The sequence below is a fragment of the Coturnix japonica genome, chromosome 3 (genome assembly GCF_054131305.1).
Source record: "Coturnix japonica strain WE chromosome 3, WE-NBRP24, whole genome shotgun sequence".
Lineage (NCBI taxonomy): Eukaryota > Metazoa > Chordata > Aves > Galliformes > Phasianidae > Coturnix > Coturnix japonica.
The window spans coordinates 103,490,506-103,510,968 of NC_140665.1; the positions used below are offsets into that span (position 1 = coordinate 103,490,506).

Genomic DNA, 20,463 nt, shown 5'->3' on the forward strand with positions numbered 1-20,463 from the left:
TTTGTGAGTGATTTCCTGCTGTGGGGACAGCGGGCGGAAGGGACATTTGGGTGGGGGGACTCACAGAGCTGCCTCAGAGTGTAACTGTGAGATGAGGAGAGCACCTTGGGGGTCATCAAAAGAAAAAAGGCTTTTTTTAATAGGGGAACTTCTTTGGTTACCGCTGACACTTTGCTTCTGTCTCTCCTCCCTGTGCTCAGCTCACATATTCTTGCGAGATCTATTGCTTGATTCTGTGGCTCACAGCCCAGCCCATGGCAGGGAGTAGAACTGGAGTTCCCTTCCAGCCCAAGCCATTCTGTGATTATATCGACTGCATGAGTGTGGCCCAGCATCAACCTGTTGGATGGCACAGGGCATCCCCTGTGAGGTGCCAAGGAGCGTGGGCTGTTACCCTGCCTTTATTTAGCTTTCCATTGCAATGGACACTTGGCTTTCCATTAACAAGTCTGCTCCATATCTCTTTACTATGTAAGACCAATCATTTTCAGTGGACTTTCCAGTTTGATTTCCTTTTGTCTGTCTGGAGCTAGAAGTTCTGTTCCCATGCAGCTCCTGCTGGTTGGGATGAGTGAAATACAATGGTTGGGACATTCAGGAAAGATAACACAACTGGGATACATTGACTAGAACGATGGAGTGGTTATTTCTTTAAAATAGAGCCCCTGAGTTAAAAAGTATGTGGAAATCTCTTTGGAATATTTATAGCTCAGCCTCATTTTGGTGAGGTTTATTCCCCTCTGCATCCTGGTTTTCTGTGGTGGGTGGAAGAGTTTTCTCAGCCCCAAGGTGTCAGAAATGCTCCTGTTCAGCACTGAGATGCACAAGAAGAGCTGGGCAGGCTGTGCTGTCATGTGTGGGAGCTGCAGGGAGATGGATGTGCTGCCAAAGCGTTGGATAAATGTCCAAAACTGCTCAGAATAAAGAACTGATGCTTATGTTCTCTACTGACAAATGGGAGTCCAAAATCTATCTCAGAAACAGGTATCTGCGTTGTTGGTGTTTCCACTGAAGAGGGGTGAAGCTTCCTATGATCAGTGTCTGGCTGTATTATGCAAAATGGAATGGCTCTTTGGACTGCAAGATAAGGGCCAGCAGCATGGCTCAGCAGCAGCAGCATCCAGCAACAATCTGATCTGCCCAAGTGCAAACTCATCTCCAGCCATACTGAGGCTGGCACGGCCATGGGGTGAGCTGCAATGCATGGGGCAGCAAAGGGAAGTCCCATTTGCCCTGAGTCTGGCAGAGAACAAACATTTAACCTCTGCTCACAGTGGGGACAGCACATCCCGACTCACTTTGCTCTAATCTGCTGCGAAGGAAGGAAGTAATGAAATGTCTCATTATACATCTGGCTGGAGCAGTGTATTTAGAAGGAGCAGCAGAGCTGAAGCTGCGCAGTTCCATGCTGAAAGGACTGATGTGCTCAGCTCTGCCTCCCTGCAGCCCTCATTTATCCGGATGGGGAAGGTTCCCGAAGGTTGCATTTTTTTGACACACCAGGAACACATTTTAGTGACAGAAGAATTAATTCAGGTGTTTGGAGCACTGCAGATGTACGCTGCCATAGCTCAGCCCTGTGGGTTTCTCTCTTGCTCAACACTACAAGTTTCCCTGAGGTTTAAATGACTTGAATTTCTACCATCTTTTTTAGGCTAATTAATCACACTTGCGTGAGTTGCTTCCTCATAGCAGCATGATCGTACAGCACTGCCATGCAACCCTCATGTCGGGGAGGTGCAAAGTGTGAGGTGTGTATGTAATCTTCTAGAGAAAAGCACCAAACAAACAAATGTGAACAACTGGAACTGGACAGATTTAATTCAAAAGCAAAGATCCTCATCATGTCTGGATAGGGAGCTAGGAGATACGGTTTAGGGGTTTCCTGTAGGCATGGTAAAGGGAGGACGGTTGGACTAGATGATCTTATAGGTCCTTTCCAACCTTGTGATTGTATGACTCTATGATTCATTTTAATAACCCCATCAATCAGCTGTTTGTGCAAACTACCATGAGATTCATTAATACTTGGCATGGCTGTGTCCATAGCAGGCTGCCTTTGCACAAGGTGCTTCAGTTTTCATCATTACTGGGCTCAGTACAGAGGAACACTATTTGGCATACTTAATGTAGGACCTACTTACAGCCTCACCTCTGCTGGAGCTCTTTAACTATTACATTAGGAGTATGAGTGCTTTGGTGGAACGTTGTCTTCCCCAACATGTTTTGTCTGGGGTTATATAAAGGCTCGTGTGCTAAAAGCAGCATTGACAATAGGCAAAGAAGGGCCTAGCAGCCCATGGGAAGTCCCAGCGCAGAGATGTGGGCCAAACAAGGAACTGGTGCGGGATGATGGAGAACTCATTGAGCACTTGTGGAAACCAATAGAGGAAGTGGAAAACGCCTGGAACTGGTGGCCTTTGTGTTTGTGTGATTGTTGGATTTCCCTTAGCAGAAAATGTTGTAATTCCTTCGGGGACCTTTGAGTCCCTGTCCAGAAAGCACAACCCAGACATCTCTTTCTGAAACTTCAGACGACTTCCTTTGGGTTAGCAGGACCCGGTTTAAAACACACGGTTCCAGAAAATAGCCTGCTTTCCCACCCTTTCTTCTGACAATGGTCGACGAAGGAAATGTCTTTGAATGGTACAATATCAAATAGGGACGGCCACCTGAGGGCTGTGGGGGTGCAGAGCTCTGCAGTGCTGCACCCTGCACGTTGTGGGGCTCTGTGCAAAGCAGGACATTGTGCATAGAATCACAGCACGGCCTGTGTCACAAAGGCCCACAGTGCTCATCCAGCTCCAACCCCCTGCTGTGTGCAGGGTCACCAACCAGCAGCCCAGGCTGCCCAGAGCCACATCCAGCCTGGCCTTGAATGCCTGCAGGGATGGGGCATCCACAGCCTCCTTGGGCAACCTGTGAACAGTGCGTCACCACCCAGTTGGGAAGATACCTTCACATTGATGGCACACAGACCAACAGCTCTGCTCCACAATGGAGGACAGGCAGTAGCTGAAGGTACACAGATGGGACGAGACAGAAAGGATGGTAACACCTCACCTGGTGTGGCAGTGATAAAAAACAAATGAGCAGAGAATTGGGAAGATAAAAGAGTGAGAACCTGTGACTGGAGATAAAGGCTGTTTAGCAGGCAAAGCACAAGCTGTGCACACAAGCAAGGCAAACAAACAATTAATTCCCTCCTTCCCCATGGCAGGCCATTTCCAGGAAAGCAGGGCTCATCTCACCTCGCGGTCATTTGGAAAGACAAATTCCATGACCCAAGTGTCCCCAGTTCCTCCTCCTTTCCCATGGTTGCACTGTTGCACACGATGCCATATGGCACGGAATATCCCTTCTGCCACTTGGAGCCCCTGTCCTGCCTCTGCTCCCCCAGCTACGTGTAACCCCAGTCTCAGTTGGCAGGGCAGTACTAGAAGCAGAAAGGTCCAAGGCTCTGTGCAGCACTGCTCAGCAACAGCTCAAACATTGCTCTGTTACCAACACTGATCTCAACATAAATCCAAAATCCAGCACCAGCCCAACTGCAAGGAATAAAATTAACTCCACCCCAGCCAAAACCACAACAGTGTCACACATGATCTCCAGGTGCAGCACCTCGGAGGGGCCGGTCCTCTGTGCTGAATGTCTCACAGACAAGAGAAAGGCATCTGCTATCTGTGAGAGTCTCCAAGCTGGAAGCATATGGGCTGCTCAGGCTGCACTGATGCACATGTAACGTGTGCTGACAGAAGCACATTTCAGTGGGTTACACCTATACTTAGTTCATAGATTTGCATACATTTTCCAGTGAAAAGCAGCCCTTTGACCCTGTCAGAACGTGCTCGTGATCGTGCAGGCTACTGGGTAAGAGCATTGTGGTCATACAGCCGCTTCCCAGGCACCTGCAAACCCCTGTGGCCATGAGACAGTGTGACCAGACCCCTCCAGGGGAGCCTGTGGTGGATGTTGGGGCTCCATGATCCTTGAGGTCTGTTCCAACCCAACCGTTCTGTGATTCTGGGATCTGTAATTCTGTGATGTGTGCCCTCTGACCCACTGATCTAGGATCCAGCCCTATTTTATTTAATCCAGCCCTTCTGTGCTAAGTGTGGCTCTGGGACAACAAGCTGTCTCCCCACTGCTGCTGAAAAGAAGGCAGTGCTGCCTCAGAGCTCTCCTGGCCAGATAAGGTCACCAAACCCTGCCAACGCCTTTTGTACTGGGAGAGGCCAAGTCATCCGAGAGATGTGTTTTTATGTTAGTTAAAAAAATAGGTGTTTTAAAGTGCTTTAATGTTTGTTAATTCCTTCCTTCGTGCCTTTCGGGCTGATCACACGGACAGAGCTGTTGTCATTTCTCACCATCTCAGCAGTAATAAATACCTCCGAGCTTCCTGAATGTCAGAGGCTGAAGAACAGACCCAGAGGATGACCCAAAGGACAGGTATGTTTAGCTTGGCTGCTCAGCAGCTGGAAAAGACTGCCGGCTATTCAAACACCAGGAGCTCCAGGGCCTGGCCAAGGGGATGGGGAAGCCCATTGTCAGGCCAACAGCCAAGCTGCTCTGGGCAGAAGGTGGTGGGATGGAAGCCAGCATTATGAGAGGAGGGAGGGCCTCACAGGGCACTATGGGGATATGGGAAACAGCTGGGAGCAGAGGCACAGCAGGGACATGGGAAGGTTGAGGGCAGGCCAGGAGGCTTCACTGTTGTGCTATTACAGGGCTTACAGTGGGACTTGGTGGTACTGCAGTAGAAGCTGTTGGTTCCATCAAGTGATGGAAAAATGCATCACTTGCATGGCTCACAGGACAGCATTCCTGCCCCCTCAGGGCTCTGGGGGTGAGACAAGGATGTCAAAAGAGCAATGGGGCAAGGCAGTGTGGCTCTCAGCAGGGGAGGACTTCAGCAGGCTTTCAACAGCATTACTTGAAGGAGAGGTATGGTTCATCTAACTGCCTACACTTGTTTGCTGTGCTTCCAGGCAATGGCTGGAATTCCCACCTTCTAACAGAGACTTCCTCGTTTGCTCACAGCCCTGTGAAATGGGGCAACCCTGACTGGTAACAGCGCAGAGGAAGGGTGCAGTTTGTTGTCTTTGTAAAGCAGAAGGAATCTGGCACAATTCAGCTGTTTATCTGGGAGATGCTGATAAACATCACCACCCCACCTGGCAGAAAGCTCACAGCAGTGCGGGGTTGTGATGGCTGGTTACCTTCCTCCAAATGTCCTTGCTTCATGCCCAGCCTCTCTGTGCTTTTGAATCAAAGTAAATGGGGCCATAAGAAACTGAATCCTCTTAAAAATCAGATTAATCTACTCAATATCCCAAACGCTGGATAACACTGAACCCTTAAAGTTCAAGTTCTTTCTGTTGGTGTGGAATCCTCCAGCACAGCTTCTGTTCTCCTTGCAATTGCATATCCCCAGAGACCAACAAGTTCCCAATAAAGGCACCTGCCTGAGGGACCTAAGGCCTGATTACGACTCCCTGGGTGGCTCTTTATCCCAGAGGGAAAGGAGTCACTGCCAGCCAACAAGGGGAGTGGGCTGCAGGGCAGGAGCTGGGAGCTGTGCCAGCACCAAGCCCAGTAGGGCACTGACCTCAGTGATGGGCACAGACCAGAGGCAGCTGAGCCAGGAAAGCAGAGCAGGGCTGGTGACAGTGACCAGGTTTGGCCACAGTCATCACAAGACAAGCACACAACAAAGGTGCAAGCCCAAGATCAAGCTGTAGGGTCAAGTCAATGAGCTGGTTCTGGGATTAGCAAGGTACAGGGCTGAGTGCAGGCAGATGCACCACATGGCTCAGACTGCAGCCAAGGGCAAACCTTACATGTGCCTCCTTAGCCAAGGGTGATCTCCATTGAGACATCTCCAGTTTTTAATCAGTCAGCTTTTTCCTGCCAGTCTGATCCCACACAGCCACACCACTGCAGACATGACTCTGCACAGAGACAAACTAAATCCAAGGAAGGAAGGAAAGAGCTTATAGAGCCGTGACAACACCTGCCCTTACTGCGATATGTGGGGAATGACAACTGGGAGCACTGAGGCGCATAGAGATGTAGCTGTACTGCAGAAATACCTTGATATTTTGGGATACCATTTTTTGGTAAGGGTTGGGGGGAGGAGGAGAGAGATTAGGAGAGATTTAAGTAGTCAAAGAAAAACCTTTGCAAAGAAAACGCTCACCTTGGTGTCAGAAGCTGAAGGAGTAGATTCAAATGCCAGATTTGCAGTGGAGGTCCCCAGATCCAAGACCACAGCTGGGCTTCGTTTGGGCTCTCATCTGCCAGCTCAAAAAATACCCCTGTAGCATGCAGTCATACTAGTCTGATTCTACGGGGTAAGCTTGGCATCTTTGCCGCCCATGCAGAACTGATGTAGGTGCTGCTGAGTAACCACAGGCAGAACCTGAAGAGGTTTGGGTGAGACCAGCACGGTGGCACAGACCCATCAGCATTTCCTGGATGTGCTGAGGCTGCACACATAGGTAGGAAAAACGGGCCATGGGTGTGTGCTGTTGTGTCACACAAGGAGCTTTTGCTGGAAAGTCCCTGTGCTTTTCAGTGTAGGAAACTCTGTAGGCAAAACTTATTGCCCATAGACGTGTGAATACTTAGTTCCCCTTCATGCCCCAGGTTCCCTGTCTGTTATCCATACCCTTGCTATGTTGCCAGAATGCCTGAGCAGACAGTGTCTAAGCCTATAGTCCAGCACTCACGGCCTCTACTGATCTCAGTTCTTACTGGGGTTGCCCTCTGTTCAACTTAGAAGATTTCTAGGGGTCCTTTCCTGAGGAGTTTGGCTGTGGCAAGGTGCAGATGTTACCCGAGCTCAGTGGCATCACTGAGGATGACAGGCTGCCCCTGGCCAAAGGGAAGCCCATGGGCTGCACGTGTATGCTGTGATCTCTGCCAAACTTGTTTTCTCCCATTAGACATTCAGAGCTCTCCTCTAGACATGGCCAAGAAGTCTGTGGGATTGTGGCCTGATGCAGAAATACGTCCCATGTAAAACAGATGTGGGGAGAAACTCTTTCTGCAGGTCCCAAAAGCCTTCCAAAGGAAAATGGGGAACACGGGGCAGGATGGCACAGAGCCATCAGAGTCCTAAAAAGGACATTTATGGGTGAAATAGGTTTGTCTGTTTATTAACCAGCACACCTGGCCCTTTTATTACAGCAGCACTATGAGGGCTCTTTCTTAATTGTTGGAATGGAAATGGGAAGAAATATCAACAGAGGACTGTGTACGTGAAAACAGCCACTGCTCTCAGGTTAGCGTGTGCATTCAGAGTTCTCAGCTGATGCTGGGCATGGGTTTGGGCTCCTCACGAGTTCCAGCTGAACAAAAAGGACAGCAAATGTTCAACTTGTCGCTCCCCTCACCCCAGTTTCACATGGTTTCACCAGCAGAATTCCTTAGTTTGCAAGGGTGGGAGAGAAGGGGACCAAGGATGTGGCTCTGGGCAGCCTGGGCTGCTGGTTGGTGACCCTGCACACAGCAGGGGGTTGGAGCTGGCTGAGCACTGTGGGCCTTTGCAACCCAGGCCATTCTATGGTTCTGTGATTCTGTGATTCCTGGTGTCCAAAATTGGACTACAGGGGTTTAAGATGCTTTGGCTCCCTCTGGGATGCCCTAGGACCCATATGGGATTCCCTGGCGGCACTGATGTTGCTGATCAAGGTTCCCAAGCAGCAAGAGAGCCAGCTGCTTTTGTGACAAAGCGACACTCCTCATTAAAAAATAAAATAAAATCAATGTCCATGAAGAAAACCCACAGTTATTCAGCTCTGCCTTTTCTCCTTGTCCCATCCGCACACAGTGATGATTGAGAGCAAACTTTCTACCTTTGCCTGGGTCAGTTGTACATTTCCTACAATTATTGTTTGTCGGGTTCACTTCCTGTTACGAAAGGGAAGCTGGCAAGATAAATTCCTTGTGACTAGTCTGCACTTGAAAGCATTGGCCCTACCCTCACCCCAGCAAGGAATGCGGAGAGAGACGCGCCATCACCCCACAGACCGCAGTGTTCCTCTGCCCCCAGCAAAGTTGTGCTTTTCAAGCAGAGGGAGCAGTGCAGGATCACTGGTTACTCACATCCAGCAGAAGAAAAAGAGAGGTGCCATGGGGTAATGTGGAGATCTGTGTGTGTGGCCACAGTGCGCCCATGGCCCAAAGTCCAGCTCGGGAGGGAGAGGTGCCTTTCCCCACTGCTTTCTGGGGAGAGCAGGTTTTGCTTTCTCCTTTTGTTCCAAGCTCTGAAGTTGGCCAGATGCTCCCACCAAGCACGGAGCTGCTTCCACATCGCTTCTGCTTGGAACCACACACTGATCTCACTCACAGCGCCATCAAACCCAACAAGTGTGAGCTGTGCACCCGCATGGGGCTGTAGGATGCTGCCTGTCCGGTTCAGACTACAAAGGATGTTTGTAGGGTGTCTCTGAAGGGCCTCAGATGAGCAAACTGTTTGCCTTATCTCGGGTAAACAGGTGATAATTTCTGATAAACAGACATGATAGAAGCAGGAAGGAAAACCTGCAGCATGGCCGTCCAGCAGCGCTGATTTGTTGAGCAAGAAAATAAATCTTGAGGCTGGAAGAGCCGGGGAAGCCTTTCATCCAGCCTGCTCATCTCAAAGGGAAGTGCTTCCAAGAATGCTGTATTTATTTAGTGTTAAATGAAGTCTTTGCCAAGTGCTGTGGAGCTGGCTGAGCACTTGGGGGGTCACAGGGCAGGGGATGCGGGCAGGACATGGGCAAGGGCAGGGGGAGAGATGAGCTCTGTTCACACACTCATGTGTCGTGTACAGGAGATGGGAGGAAGTCTGGTGAGCCCACAGCCAAGGGATTGCCCTGCTTGAAGGGGATAGCAGAAAATCTATATCTCCTCCCATTAAGTATTTAAAGGTATTAAGAGGAGCTCTACTCAGTCCTGCCAATGAGCCTGTGCTTTGCACAGACAAGCAGAGAACCTTTACACAGAGGAGCAGAGACAAGCGAGAGCCTTGCACACACATCTGTAATGTGAGCTCAGGCACAGCACCCAACTGGCTTCCTAAGAGGTGAAGGACAAACCCATTTCAACCACTTCATTCCTCCTTTGTGGGTCTGCACATTTCACATTCAGCTTCAGCAGATGAGAAGATGCCCCCTGTCCTCCCATGGGACGGCTTCCTGCTGGGAATGGGGCTCCCTCTGAGCAGCCCCTCTGCTCCCCCCTGCATTCTGCTGCTGCCCCGTGAGCCCCGCAGGCAGCGAGGGGCAGAGCATGTGCCCGTGTTTACCAGCAGCACAGCTGTGCCATGGGCGCAGGGTGTTTCTGCTTCGCTGTGCAGGCGAGGCAGCTCTGCATGTTAGTGCTGCCATCCCCATTGCACTCACAGCGGTGATTTCCTCTGGCTTTTACGCTTTTGTTGCCCTCTTTTTTCCCCCTGTGTTTTAGTGGACACACATAAAAAGAATAAAACCAAAGAATAAAACCAGTTGTGTCAGTTACGTGCCATAAATCTGTGATGTTTTACATGCAGCCCAAGACAACAGCTGTCCTCACTGCGTGGCCCAGGCCGACGGCCCAAAGGTTGGGCACTGCTCCGTCCAGCAGTGAATGGGATTTAAAGGCAGTGACTGGGGGTGAGCTGGGATGCGGGGGCTGCTCAGAGCCATTTCCAGCCCCCAGCCAAAACCTGGCACACGGAAACCAAGCGGGGCACTGCTTGTCCCGTGTGTTGGCACAGGATGAATCGCCTGATTTAACAGATAGCGTTTGCTCAAAGGAAGAAAATGAGAACAGGAAGGTAATAAGTAACACAGGATGCCCAATCATCTCCTGAGCACGGCAGGGGGCCGTCCTTATCTCAGGGCCCCCAGGGAGGCGACTGCTGGATCAAACTGCTGAGGTGAGAAGCTGCATCTGTAGCTGCAGAGCTGTGCAAGGGAGGGCTCACAGCACAGCCGGCTGTTGGGGGGAAGCACGGACCCGAGGCAGCCAAAGTCTGTAGGTCTTTCTCCTACAGAGCCCCGGGAGCAGCTCCGTGTCAGCTCTGCATCTCTGAGGGCTGGTTCTGCCTTCTCTGCTCCCCAGCTGGCGGCTGCTGGTGGGCTGGGGCCGGTGTGTTGGTTCCAACCTGCTTACAGCAACCTGCGGTATTTAGGGATGATTCAGAGCCAAAGAAATGTCCAATGGCCCGTCAGCTGCCTCTGCTCCCAACTAAACAAATCAAAGCCGGCCTTAATTGAATTCCTCTCTGTTGAGGCCAACTGGAGCTCAGCACTGGGATTTCCTTTCATTGTTCCCACCGGTGGAGCTTTCATCCAGTTTCACTCTCATGTCTGGCACTTCTTAATGACTTCATATAGATCTGGATGCAAATTGGCTTCATGATCCGGGGCAGCTCGGCTGAGCTGAGGGGAAGGCAGCACACCACTTAGTGCCACTTAGTGCCACTTAGTGCCACAGGCAGCACGCCCAGGCTCCGGAGCTGTATCCAAGACAGAGAGGCTGAAATAAAGTCTTCTAGGAGCCTTCTCCAGGCTGAACACCCCCAGCTCCCTCAGCCTTTCTCCATAGAGAGCTGCTCCAGCCCTCTCAGCATCCTCCTGGCCCTCCCCTGGCCCTGCTCCCACAGCCCCACATCCCTCCTGTGCTGGGGGTCCCAAGTCTGGACGCAGCACTGCAGACTGGGCCTTATGAGGTCAGTCTCCATGGTCTGGCTCCCCTCATTTCATCGCAGGCCCCGCACTAATCTCGTGCCCATCGTCCCACATCCCACTGGGGACAAGTAACTTCTTCCTCCGTAATACGACTGAGCCCCGTATCCGCTCCCGTCTGCCGGCTCCTGCCTGGGGACAGCCTGCCACCCAGCGCTGAGCAGCGAGCACTGCCGCTGGGTGCGCTGCTGCCATTCGAAATGCCCCCGGCTGCGCCCTGTGTGTTTCAGACCAGTAAAACCAGGGGGGAAGAAGACCCCAGAAGCTCAGCTCTGCGTGGGGAATCGGGCATCGAGCGTTCAGGAGAAAGAAAAGATGTTTATAGGGTTTGAGATTCTTCCCACCTTATTTCATTTCCCCATAAGCTCCTTAAGAGCGCGACAGATTCTGCCCATCGATTCCATTAGTGGTTAATGAGCCCAGAGGGATGAGTAATGAGCCCTTACACTGATTTCTCCTTTCCCCACCCTCACTGGATGCACTGTGAGGCACCGCACATCCCCTGTGCACAGTGAGCAGATGAAGGCACTCCATAAAGCACCCAGGAATCACAGGGTTGGCAGAGACCCCTGAGCTCATCCAGTCCAGCTGTGCACCCACCAGCACTTCCCACTGTCCCTCAGTGTCCTGGAACACCCCAGGTCTGCTGACCCACCACCTCCCAGGGCAGCCCATTCCAGCTGGCTGCTCTCCCATCTCAACTTTGCTTCCACAATCTGTGATCTCCTCCTTGGAAATGATGTGTGTCTCTCCCGTTAGTGGTCCTGCAGAGCAGGGCTGACCCCAAATGGAAGCACTGAAGGTGAAGGTGAAGATGCTGCAAGGTGTTACTTCATTCTCATTCAACCCTACGTGGTGATGCAGGCCACCAGGTGGGGCCATGAGGGAGCTTTGTGATCTCCTGACTTGTACAGGTCACATGTAGGCAGCACTGTCCTGAGCTGAGCATGAAGGTGGGTGTAAGAAGCAGTGGATGAGGTTTTGGAGGATATGGAACCCCCTGCAGGGTCACCAACCAGCAGCCCAGGCTGCCCAGAGCCACATCCAGCCCGGCCTTGAATGCCTGCAGGGATGGACGGGGCATCCACAGCCTCTCTGGGCAGCTGTTCCAGCACCTCACCACTCTCACAGTAAAGAACTTCAGCCTGACATCCAACCTCAATCTTCCCTCCTCCAACTCCAATCCATTTCCCCTTGTCCTGCTGTTATCTGCCCTTTCACAGAGCTGACTCCCCTCCTGTCTGTAGGCTCCCTTCAGGTCCTGGCAGGCTGCACTGAGGTCACCCCGCAGCCTTCTCTTCTCCATGCTGAACAAGCCCAGCTCCCTCAGCCTGTCTTTGTAGGGGAGGTGCTGCAGCCTCTGAGCATCTCTGTGGCCTCCTCTGCATCCTCTCCAACAGCTCCCTGTCCCTCTTCTATTGGGGTCCGCACACCTGGACACAGTTCTGCAGATGGGGCCTCATGAGGGCAGAGCAGACAGGGACAATCAGCTCCCTGTCCCTGCTGGCCACCCCTCTGCTGATGGAGCCCAGGATCCCATTGGCTTTCTGAGCTTCAGGAGCACACTGCTGGCTCATGGTCAGTTTTTCATCCACCAACAGTCTCAGAAATTGAAAAAGGTTCAGCTGCTCAACTTTAAATATTCATTGCTCTAAATCTAAGGAACTTGTTTCCAAATAGGATTGAATTATGAGTCTCAAAGAGATTTGCAGCTTAAAGCCACGTTTGTGGGGAGCCGAGTGGCGGCTTTAGCGCTATTAACTTCTGCAGCTGGGAAATTCCTCCCTAAGTGGCATCTTTAACGCTTTGCCTGCACCCACCAAACACCACGAATGTGGATGTGATCACTTTGTTTGGAGCTCACTGACACCCACACACCCAGCTGCCAGGTCAGGCAGTGACATCAGGTGGTGGAATCACAGAACCACATCACAATTCTGTGATTCTGTGAACCCTTGGAGCTGGGAGGGTTCTGGCCTCGGTTCCCTGCCCCGCACAGGCTGGGCTGTGAGGACTGGTCCTGACCCACAGCGGGAGCTCAGTGGTCACAGATGTTACCCACAGAACAAGGACCATGGTGAGCTGCGGGGGCTCAGTGCTGAGGATGATGTTAGGGAGGATTTTAATGTGGCAGCAACCCTCCAAAACCATCAAGCAAAGGACAAATGCTGGTTGCTGTGATCTGAACATGAACGTATTCATTTCTTTTTATCTTAAAGGTCTCCCCTGTAAGGACACGGCTGCACGTTCAGAGATGGATGGTGGTCAGATGCTGCTGGCTCACTGATGGAGGTTACACACAGCAGCAGGTTGCACTCAGGCCATTCCCTTCTCTCCTGATGGAAGCACAGAGACCAGGAACAACAATCCAGCTCCAACCCCCTGCTGTGTGCAGGGTCACCAACCAGCAGCCCAGGCTGCCCAGAGCCACATCCAGCCTGGCCCTGAATGCTGCATTTCCCTACCATCACACATCAGGTCCCCATGGCCTCTTGCTGTGCCCTCCGTTCTCAGGAGCAGCTCTGACCCTGCAGCACACACTGACAGCCGTGCCCAAGAAGTGCTAACGGTGCAGCGCTTCCTTGAGCCTCAGCTCTATAATTAGCAGTGCTGTGTCAGCGTGCCTTGATGCTGCAGTGCTAATTGTGCAACTTGTTTTCCAGGAGGGGTCATTTCGGGGGACTGACAGCACACAGATTCCCCTCGGCCACTCCAGCAGGGCTTCCTGCACTGCCCCATAGCTGGAAGGTTGCTGGGGTGCAGCTGCTGAGTGGGCAGGCAGAACAGTCTCAGCATAAGGGAGATTAATAGGACTCATTGCCTATTGCTCTCACTGCTTCACTCCAGCTAAAGACGCCTCCCCTCCTCCCAGACCTCACACATCAGCCCTGCACGTTGCTGGTTACCATCCCAAGGTACAGCTGAGGGGCACAGCTACCCGGCCATCACCCCCCCTTGCTGTCACTGCAGGAGGGAGATCATGATGTATGTGTTAGATTGGTGTCCCTGTTTGTGGGACCATGGAGGATGCAAGGCCTGCCCTGCAGAAGCCTGCATGCAGCTTTATCCCAGGCAGCAAATCCTGACTCAGCCTGTTACATAAACTATTGATCTGAGAGCCCTGGGAAAGAGAGGCAGGACTGGTGCAGTCAGTCCTTAAGGACCTTTCTCCTGCCTTTCCCCAGAAGGGTTTGGATGGGGCAGCCCTGCTGGGGGCCTGGAGCTGCACCTTCCTCTTGCTTGGGGTGGCTGGGAGCAAGATGGGGGGCCCTGGGATGCTCCTTGGGTCGGGTCATTGCAGGCTCAGCAGCTGGTTCATTGAGCACATTAATGAATGGAACCCCGGGTGTGGGAGCAGCACTTGCTGGAGCTCAGCACTTGGGTGCCCACCACTCACCTGCAGGTAATCCAGGGCAGGTGGCTGCTCTGCTGCGCTCCATGGGTCCAGCCTTCAGCTGAATGTCACCCTCCAGCCCCCCTGGTCACCCCGGGGCAGTGGCCATGGCCCAGCTGGGTGTGGGGATGGGCCACGACAGAGGAGCTCCAGCACTGTGCCTGGGACCACGCCATCACCACATCCACCAGGACCCTTCCTTGGATGATCAGTGATACATGAGCTTGGTTCTCAGCTCCAAAAACAAGAACGGTAATATTCTGCCTTTCCTGTGGGTGGTTTCCCAGGGCAGACGTGGGATTTCCTTTGCTGGAGCAATGCTGTGAGCAGGATGGTTGTGCCATCCAAGCCATGGTAGGAAACCTCTGCTTCAGCAGCCACCTTCCATAAGCATCTCAGACACAGCTGCTCATCTCCTGCTCAGTCTCCTCGCTGCCTACCTGCACTCTGCTTTATTTGTGGGCCCTGAGGAGCTGGGCAGATCCTGGCTCTGTGTTGCACTGATTGCACTGCTGTGTTTCCTGCAGAACATAGTCCATGTTACTAGCAGAGCACTCTGGCTGGCACTGTACTATACAGGGAAAGCAAAGAAAGAACAGTGTGGCACATAGGGATGGGGAAGGGCTGTGGGTGTTCCCAGCACAACCAGTGCCAGCTCTGGGGCAGGTGAGGCTGCTCAGGGCTCTGTGTGGTCGTGTGTTGAACCCCCCCGGGGATGGAGATGGATCCATCTCTCTTTACAAACTCTGCACTCAAACAAGAAAACGTTCCTCCTTACACCCAGCAGGGGACTCCTCTTGGTCTAAATCATGGCTTCTAAGTCCTAAAGGCCAACTTCAACCCCTCCCCAACACAGTACTGGAGAAGAAAGGAAGAAAATAGAACACGCAGGTTTTTACAGTAACACTGAGTCCTTTGGCTCGGACACAAGGCATTGTGAGGTTACTGACAAGGCGAGCTGCGGAACGATGATGTTCCCAGCAATAAAAAGGGAATTTTCCCCTCCTGGCACTGAAGCCAGCTCTGTGGCCACATGGAGATAGAAGCTTCCAGAGCAGAATGAGAGGCAGGCTGGCTCCTGCCGAGCCATAGCCTCGGGCTAAGGAGGACCTAAAAGTGCATCTCCATTTCCTCCAGTGTAATCTAACAACCTGCTTAGAGGGCACATGTTTGGCAGCGGCTGTGGCTGGCTCAGCACATAAATGGCAAAGCTGCTCACAACAAGCGGCTCCTGCCTCTGCAGGGCACTTCTGGGGGTCCAACCACAACCTGTGTGCCCACCCTGCGCCCTGAGGGTGGGAGGGTCGCTCTCTGTCCCAGCATGAAAGCTCTTCATTGTAAGTGACTGTAGGTAGAAGAACAACAGAACCATGTTGGATGTTTTTGGCTGCCTCACACTTTCCTGTTTTGGAGAAGGTTTGGGATGAGGGCTGATCAAATGATTTTATACAGGTTATGTGAAAATGGTCCCAGCAAATCTGCTGAGTGAGGAGGACCCAGATTTAGGATCACTGCAGAGGACATTTAGCAGGGCAGGAACAGAGGAAGGAGCCAGCCTGGGTTGGTTTCACCTTCAGATGCCTCCTGGGATGCACCAGCCTGGCTCCTGCACTGCAGTTCCCTCCAGCTGCCAATGTTTGCAGTGATAAATGACAAACATATCATCAGCCGAGAGGTGAAGATGTCTCCATGCAGCCCGATGAAACCCACATCCAGTGTCCCTGAGCAGAAGCCAGTGAGAGGACACAATTGCTGGTGGCACCACTTGGGGTATAGGGACATCAGTAGCGGGCACTGCCAGCACCCAGCTGTGGAGCAGCAGAAGGAAGATCTGGGTCATGCTGAGCAATGGGGATGGCTCAACTGCCCACGTGTGTTTGGTGAATACATGGGGAGAATTTCAACTCACAACATACATTTAGTGAATACACAGAGGACATTTCAGCTTCTCAGAGACTCAGTGTCAGCCTGGTGCTCCTGGAGATCTGCTGGAGCCCCTGGTCATGGTGCCAGGTGCTGCTCTGGGTGGCCCTGATGGAGCACAGAGGGACCATGTGGTGCCAGAGCCCCCTGCCCGGCTCAGCTGTAAATCATAGACTCACAGCATGGCCTGTGTTGCAAAGGCGCACAGTGCTCATCCAGCCCCAACCCCCTGCTGTGTGCAGGGTCACCAACCAGCAGCCCAGGCTGCCCAGAGCCACATCCAGCCTGGCCTTGAATGCCTGCAGGGATGGGGCATCCACAGCCTCCTTGGGCAACCTGTGCCAGTGCGTCACCACCCTGTGGGTGAAGTCATGCTGTGACTGTAGAAAAGAAAAGCAACCATCTGTGTGAGCTCTGGAACAGCCCTTAGTCCCGGCCCCAGCTGCCGGCATCTCCCACTCCAGCAGATCCCACTCAGTTGGACGCTGTTGCCCTCAATAATTTTTTTCCCCTCTTCTTCAGGCTTGTATCAAATAAGGAAAGGCAGGAAGCTGGGAAGGCAAAACTGGCCTTCAGAAGGAAACCATAAAGCTCTAAATAGCAGCATGGTGAGCGGGAAGCCCCATCCCAGGGGCTGCTCCGATAAACCATCCAGGCCACTGCCACCACCAACTGTGGTGAATGTGTAGATGATGACTCCTTCATTTTCCTCTTCCAGTTGCCCTGGAAACTTCTCCCTTGTGCTATTCATAGGAGCAAAGTACATTAGGAAAGATCCCTGCACAGAGGGCTTTGTTACCAGCACAGCTCTGCCACGGGGGGACACACCAGAGCCCCCATGGTGCCAGCTGTCCCCGCAGGCAGGAGGACAATATATGGGGACACAAACACTGTGCCCATGGCTGAGCAAGCAGGGCAAAGCAGCTTTCAGACCACGCATTCATAGCTTGGCCTTGCCAGCCCCTTGTTCTCAATAGCTCCATCCATTCGCTCACAGCAGGAGCACGCAGGTCTGAGCGCTGCCCAAACACCTCCAGCCACGCACAAGGACAGGAGCAGCCCGAGGCCTCACGCCTGCAGGGCACAGACCCACCCCTGCTCTACGTTCCCACCCGTGGGTAACTTTCTCTAAGCAGGACACACAGAGGCTGGGTGTGGGCAGCATCCACGGCTCCTCACAGCTCCCACGCCCCGAGCAGCAGGAAATAGCAGCGTGCAGCTGCTCGCAGAACCTCCCCCAAACACTCCCAGATACACCGAATATTTTTCATGCATGTCTGTTCATATATATAGAGAGAGAGAGGAAGAGCATAGCAATGCTCATGCATGCAGCATAAGCCTGCTTGGAGGTCACAGCTCGGAGGGAGCCAGCACAAGCCCAACGTCCCAGTGTAAGCCAAGGAGGGAGCGATGCTGCAGGTGTGCACTGAGCTGGAGATGCCCCAGTCCCATCCCAGCCCACCACATGGCACAGGTTGGGTTACATGGGGTGGTGGTGCCCCAGCAGGGAGGCACAACGATTCCATCATGTACAGCCCGTGGCTTTGGCACCTGGACCGTCAGCAAAGGACACACGTCCCATTTTCCAGCCAGCCCAGGCAGTCACTGCAGGAACCCGCTGCGGATTATCTGCAGCAGGTGGTTTGTGCTTACATAAAGCTATCAGTGAGTACATTAACACACGCCTTTCCCTCTGCGTGGCTGCTCCTCCCTCGCCAATTCTTGCCCAAGGCTGATCAGCAGCTCCAAACCGCTCCCAGCACAGAGATAAAACCCCTCAGCATCAGGGTGGCACTCAGCTCCGCCTCTGAAATGCCACGTTTGGCACTCAGGCATTCGTGGGGCAGGCAGCCATGCTGACATTGCTTTGCATGGACCCAAACATGCATCGCAGCCAGAGCCCAGTGCCTCCTTCACAACCAGGGGCAATTATTAGGGCTGGAAAAGGCCTCTCAGATCCCAACCCACCTGCACAGACCACGTCCCTCTGTGCCACGTCTCCATGGCTTCTGAACACCCCCAGAGACAAATCCCAGCCCAGTACTCCCAGCACTGTTGCTGCTTTGTGCTGTTTCTATAGGAGATATTTCATTGTGCTCAGAGATGAATCCTGCGCCCCTACGCTCCCCTAACAGCAACTTCTGATGGCAGAAAGGAAGCACAGCAGCAAACGATCTGCAGCTCAGTGTACAAAGTGACAGCATCATAAAGCCTGTGTCCCACCGGGGCTTCCATTTGTGCAGCAGAACAACAAGGGCTGTCATTTGGAAGCAGAATGAGAAGGACATCACTAACACACTCCACACCCTGAGTCAGCAGCTCCTTCCAGTTCAGTACCATCAAACTTGCTCTAAACACCTTCCAGTCCCACCTCCCAATCATACAGGGAAACAACAAACGGCCCTAAACAGAGCCCTGCAGAGCCCCACTGACTGCATCCTTCAGCGCCCCCAAGCAGGGTGTTAAGGAGGTTAACACTGAGGCAGGTCAAGTAACAAACACCTAGTATTTATTAATAAATTAGTACACTGGAAGGCAATTTCTCAGTTCATTCCCCCTTTTCCCCACTCCCACCCCTTCCCACAAGGCAGCACGCGCCGCCCTAACGCCATTTTCCCATTGGAGCATAGTACAGGCTGGTCATTACGGGAGCATAATAATTGCAATTAGAATCAGACAGACCTCTTACGATGCAGCTTTTTTTGTTGTTTTTTATGTGTTTTTTTTTTTGACTTTTATTATTATTCCCCCCCCCCCCCCCCCCTTCTTTTCTTTTTAATAAAAAGTGAAGTGTGATTTGAAGAGACTATCCAAGGCTGGGCAGGGCCTTGGGAGAACCTAACCTATGGGCCATGTCTGTATAAAAAACAAGAGACACGAGTGTAAAAGCATAGCTCAGGAAGTCTTACGGCACACAGAGAGCAGAACCACCAGTGGGGCTCCCCAGGTCCAGACCTGGTGCTGCCACGACCCATCGTCCTCTTTGAGGCCAGGCAAGATGCTCCTCGCTTGGTCGTACTGTTGCGAAGGTTGGTGGAACTGAACCTCTTCTTTCCGTTCATCCGCTTCTGCTTTAGCTTAGAGGAGCACAACGCGTTGTCCAGGTGAAAACCATACAATAAATAATCGTGCTAGTAAAATCTCAGCAATGAGCATGAGCTTTATGATAGTACATTAAAAAAGGTCAACCAGGGAGAAAGCTGAGGTGCGTTAAGGTAACCAGCAACAATTGGCTTTGTGTGTTTCACCGTTTCCCACTCGCAGGCGGAAGGGAGGCAGCAGACGACGGTCATTCGGAGCAAGGGCTTTGACAGAACTGAAACGGGCTGCAGAGCACCCCTGGACTCGATGCCTACAGGTGACACTGCATTCGTGGCCTTTTAGTTCACTCACTGCATCTTAAAGTGCATCAACTGATCTAATTGGAATGGGAACAAGAGAAAGACTTCAAAGGGGGCAGAGGGTGCAAAGACTTAACTGAGCAACAGAGTTAAGGTTGAGAGGTGCAACGCTCGCAAACCGCCCCCTCCAGAAACCAGGGAAACCTCAAAGAAAATACTGGCCATGTATTCTACAGCAGACCTGCCTGTGCATTGTCGGTCATCTTAACGAGTGCCAAGCTAGTTCTAGCAGATATTCAGAGAGTGCGCGGTGACCATTGCCTACAGTAAATCAGGAAGGTGGCTATAGACAGAGTCCAGGAGGGTCTGGCTGGCTTCCTGGCTCTTGACTCCGGCGATCTCAAACAGCCTGTCCAGCTTGTCCTCTGCCTGCGGGATCTCCTCGATCACGTGGAGCTCCTCGGGGTTGAGGATGTGCAGCATGTCATCGAAGATGGGCTGCAGGTCACAAGGGTCCAAGCGCACCTGGCGCAAGACTGTGTCCTTCTTTTCTGTAGGAGAAAGGAGCAGGGGGTTAAAAAAAGCCTCCTGGAGGGCCTCCTCCTGGGTGCCTGCAAGGAAACATCACCAGAGACCTCAGCCCAACCCCACACCTGCTCAGGAGAGGGACACACCATGAAGGGAAACCAGGGAAAGCAGCAGTCTGTGTTGAGGAACGGAGACAGAGAAACCAGAGCTGCAGAAATGCTGTAGAGGCACCGAAGCTGGGATCCTGCTAGAGCATACACAGCAATAATAACTGCTGAATGGGCAGTACTGGAAGTGAAGGAGATGGTGGGAGGGGAGCCAAAAAGCTAAATTCTGCTATTTTGAGTTGTTCTCATTGGGTCGGCTTCATTTCTGCACCACGGCATAAATTGGTTATGTAGCTTGAGCTCTGTGTTTCACCTTCACCAGAAGACAATGAAGATTAAAAACAGCAAATTAAATGCAGGAAATTAAACCCCCTCATAAGGCAGAGCTGACTAACGGTGATTTACATCTCAAGATGAATGGTGCAGCAATGGGACCGAGGGTGAAAGGTGAA

At 52.3% G+C, this 20,463-nt stretch overlaps 1 protein-coding gene across 4 annotated transcripts in view; it reads right to left on the reverse strand.

Annotated features, from left to right (window-relative positions):
* Positions 1 to 18,522: 18,522 nt before the first annotated feature.
* TNFRSF21 (TNF receptor superfamily member 21) overlaps positions 18,523 to 20,463 on the reverse strand; it is a 31,028-nt gene continuing 29,087 nt past the window's right edge. For all 4 annotated transcript variants that reach the window (XM_015859936.3, XM_085542321.1, XM_032443567.2 and 1 more), the window contains exon 7: positions 18,523 to 19,927. In XM_015859936.3, coding sequence (XP_015715422.2) covers positions 19,698 to 19,927 — 230 coding nt within the window. In that variant the 3' untranslated portion in view covers positions 18,523 to 19,697. The remainder of the gene's footprint in view (positions 19,928 to 20,463) is intronic.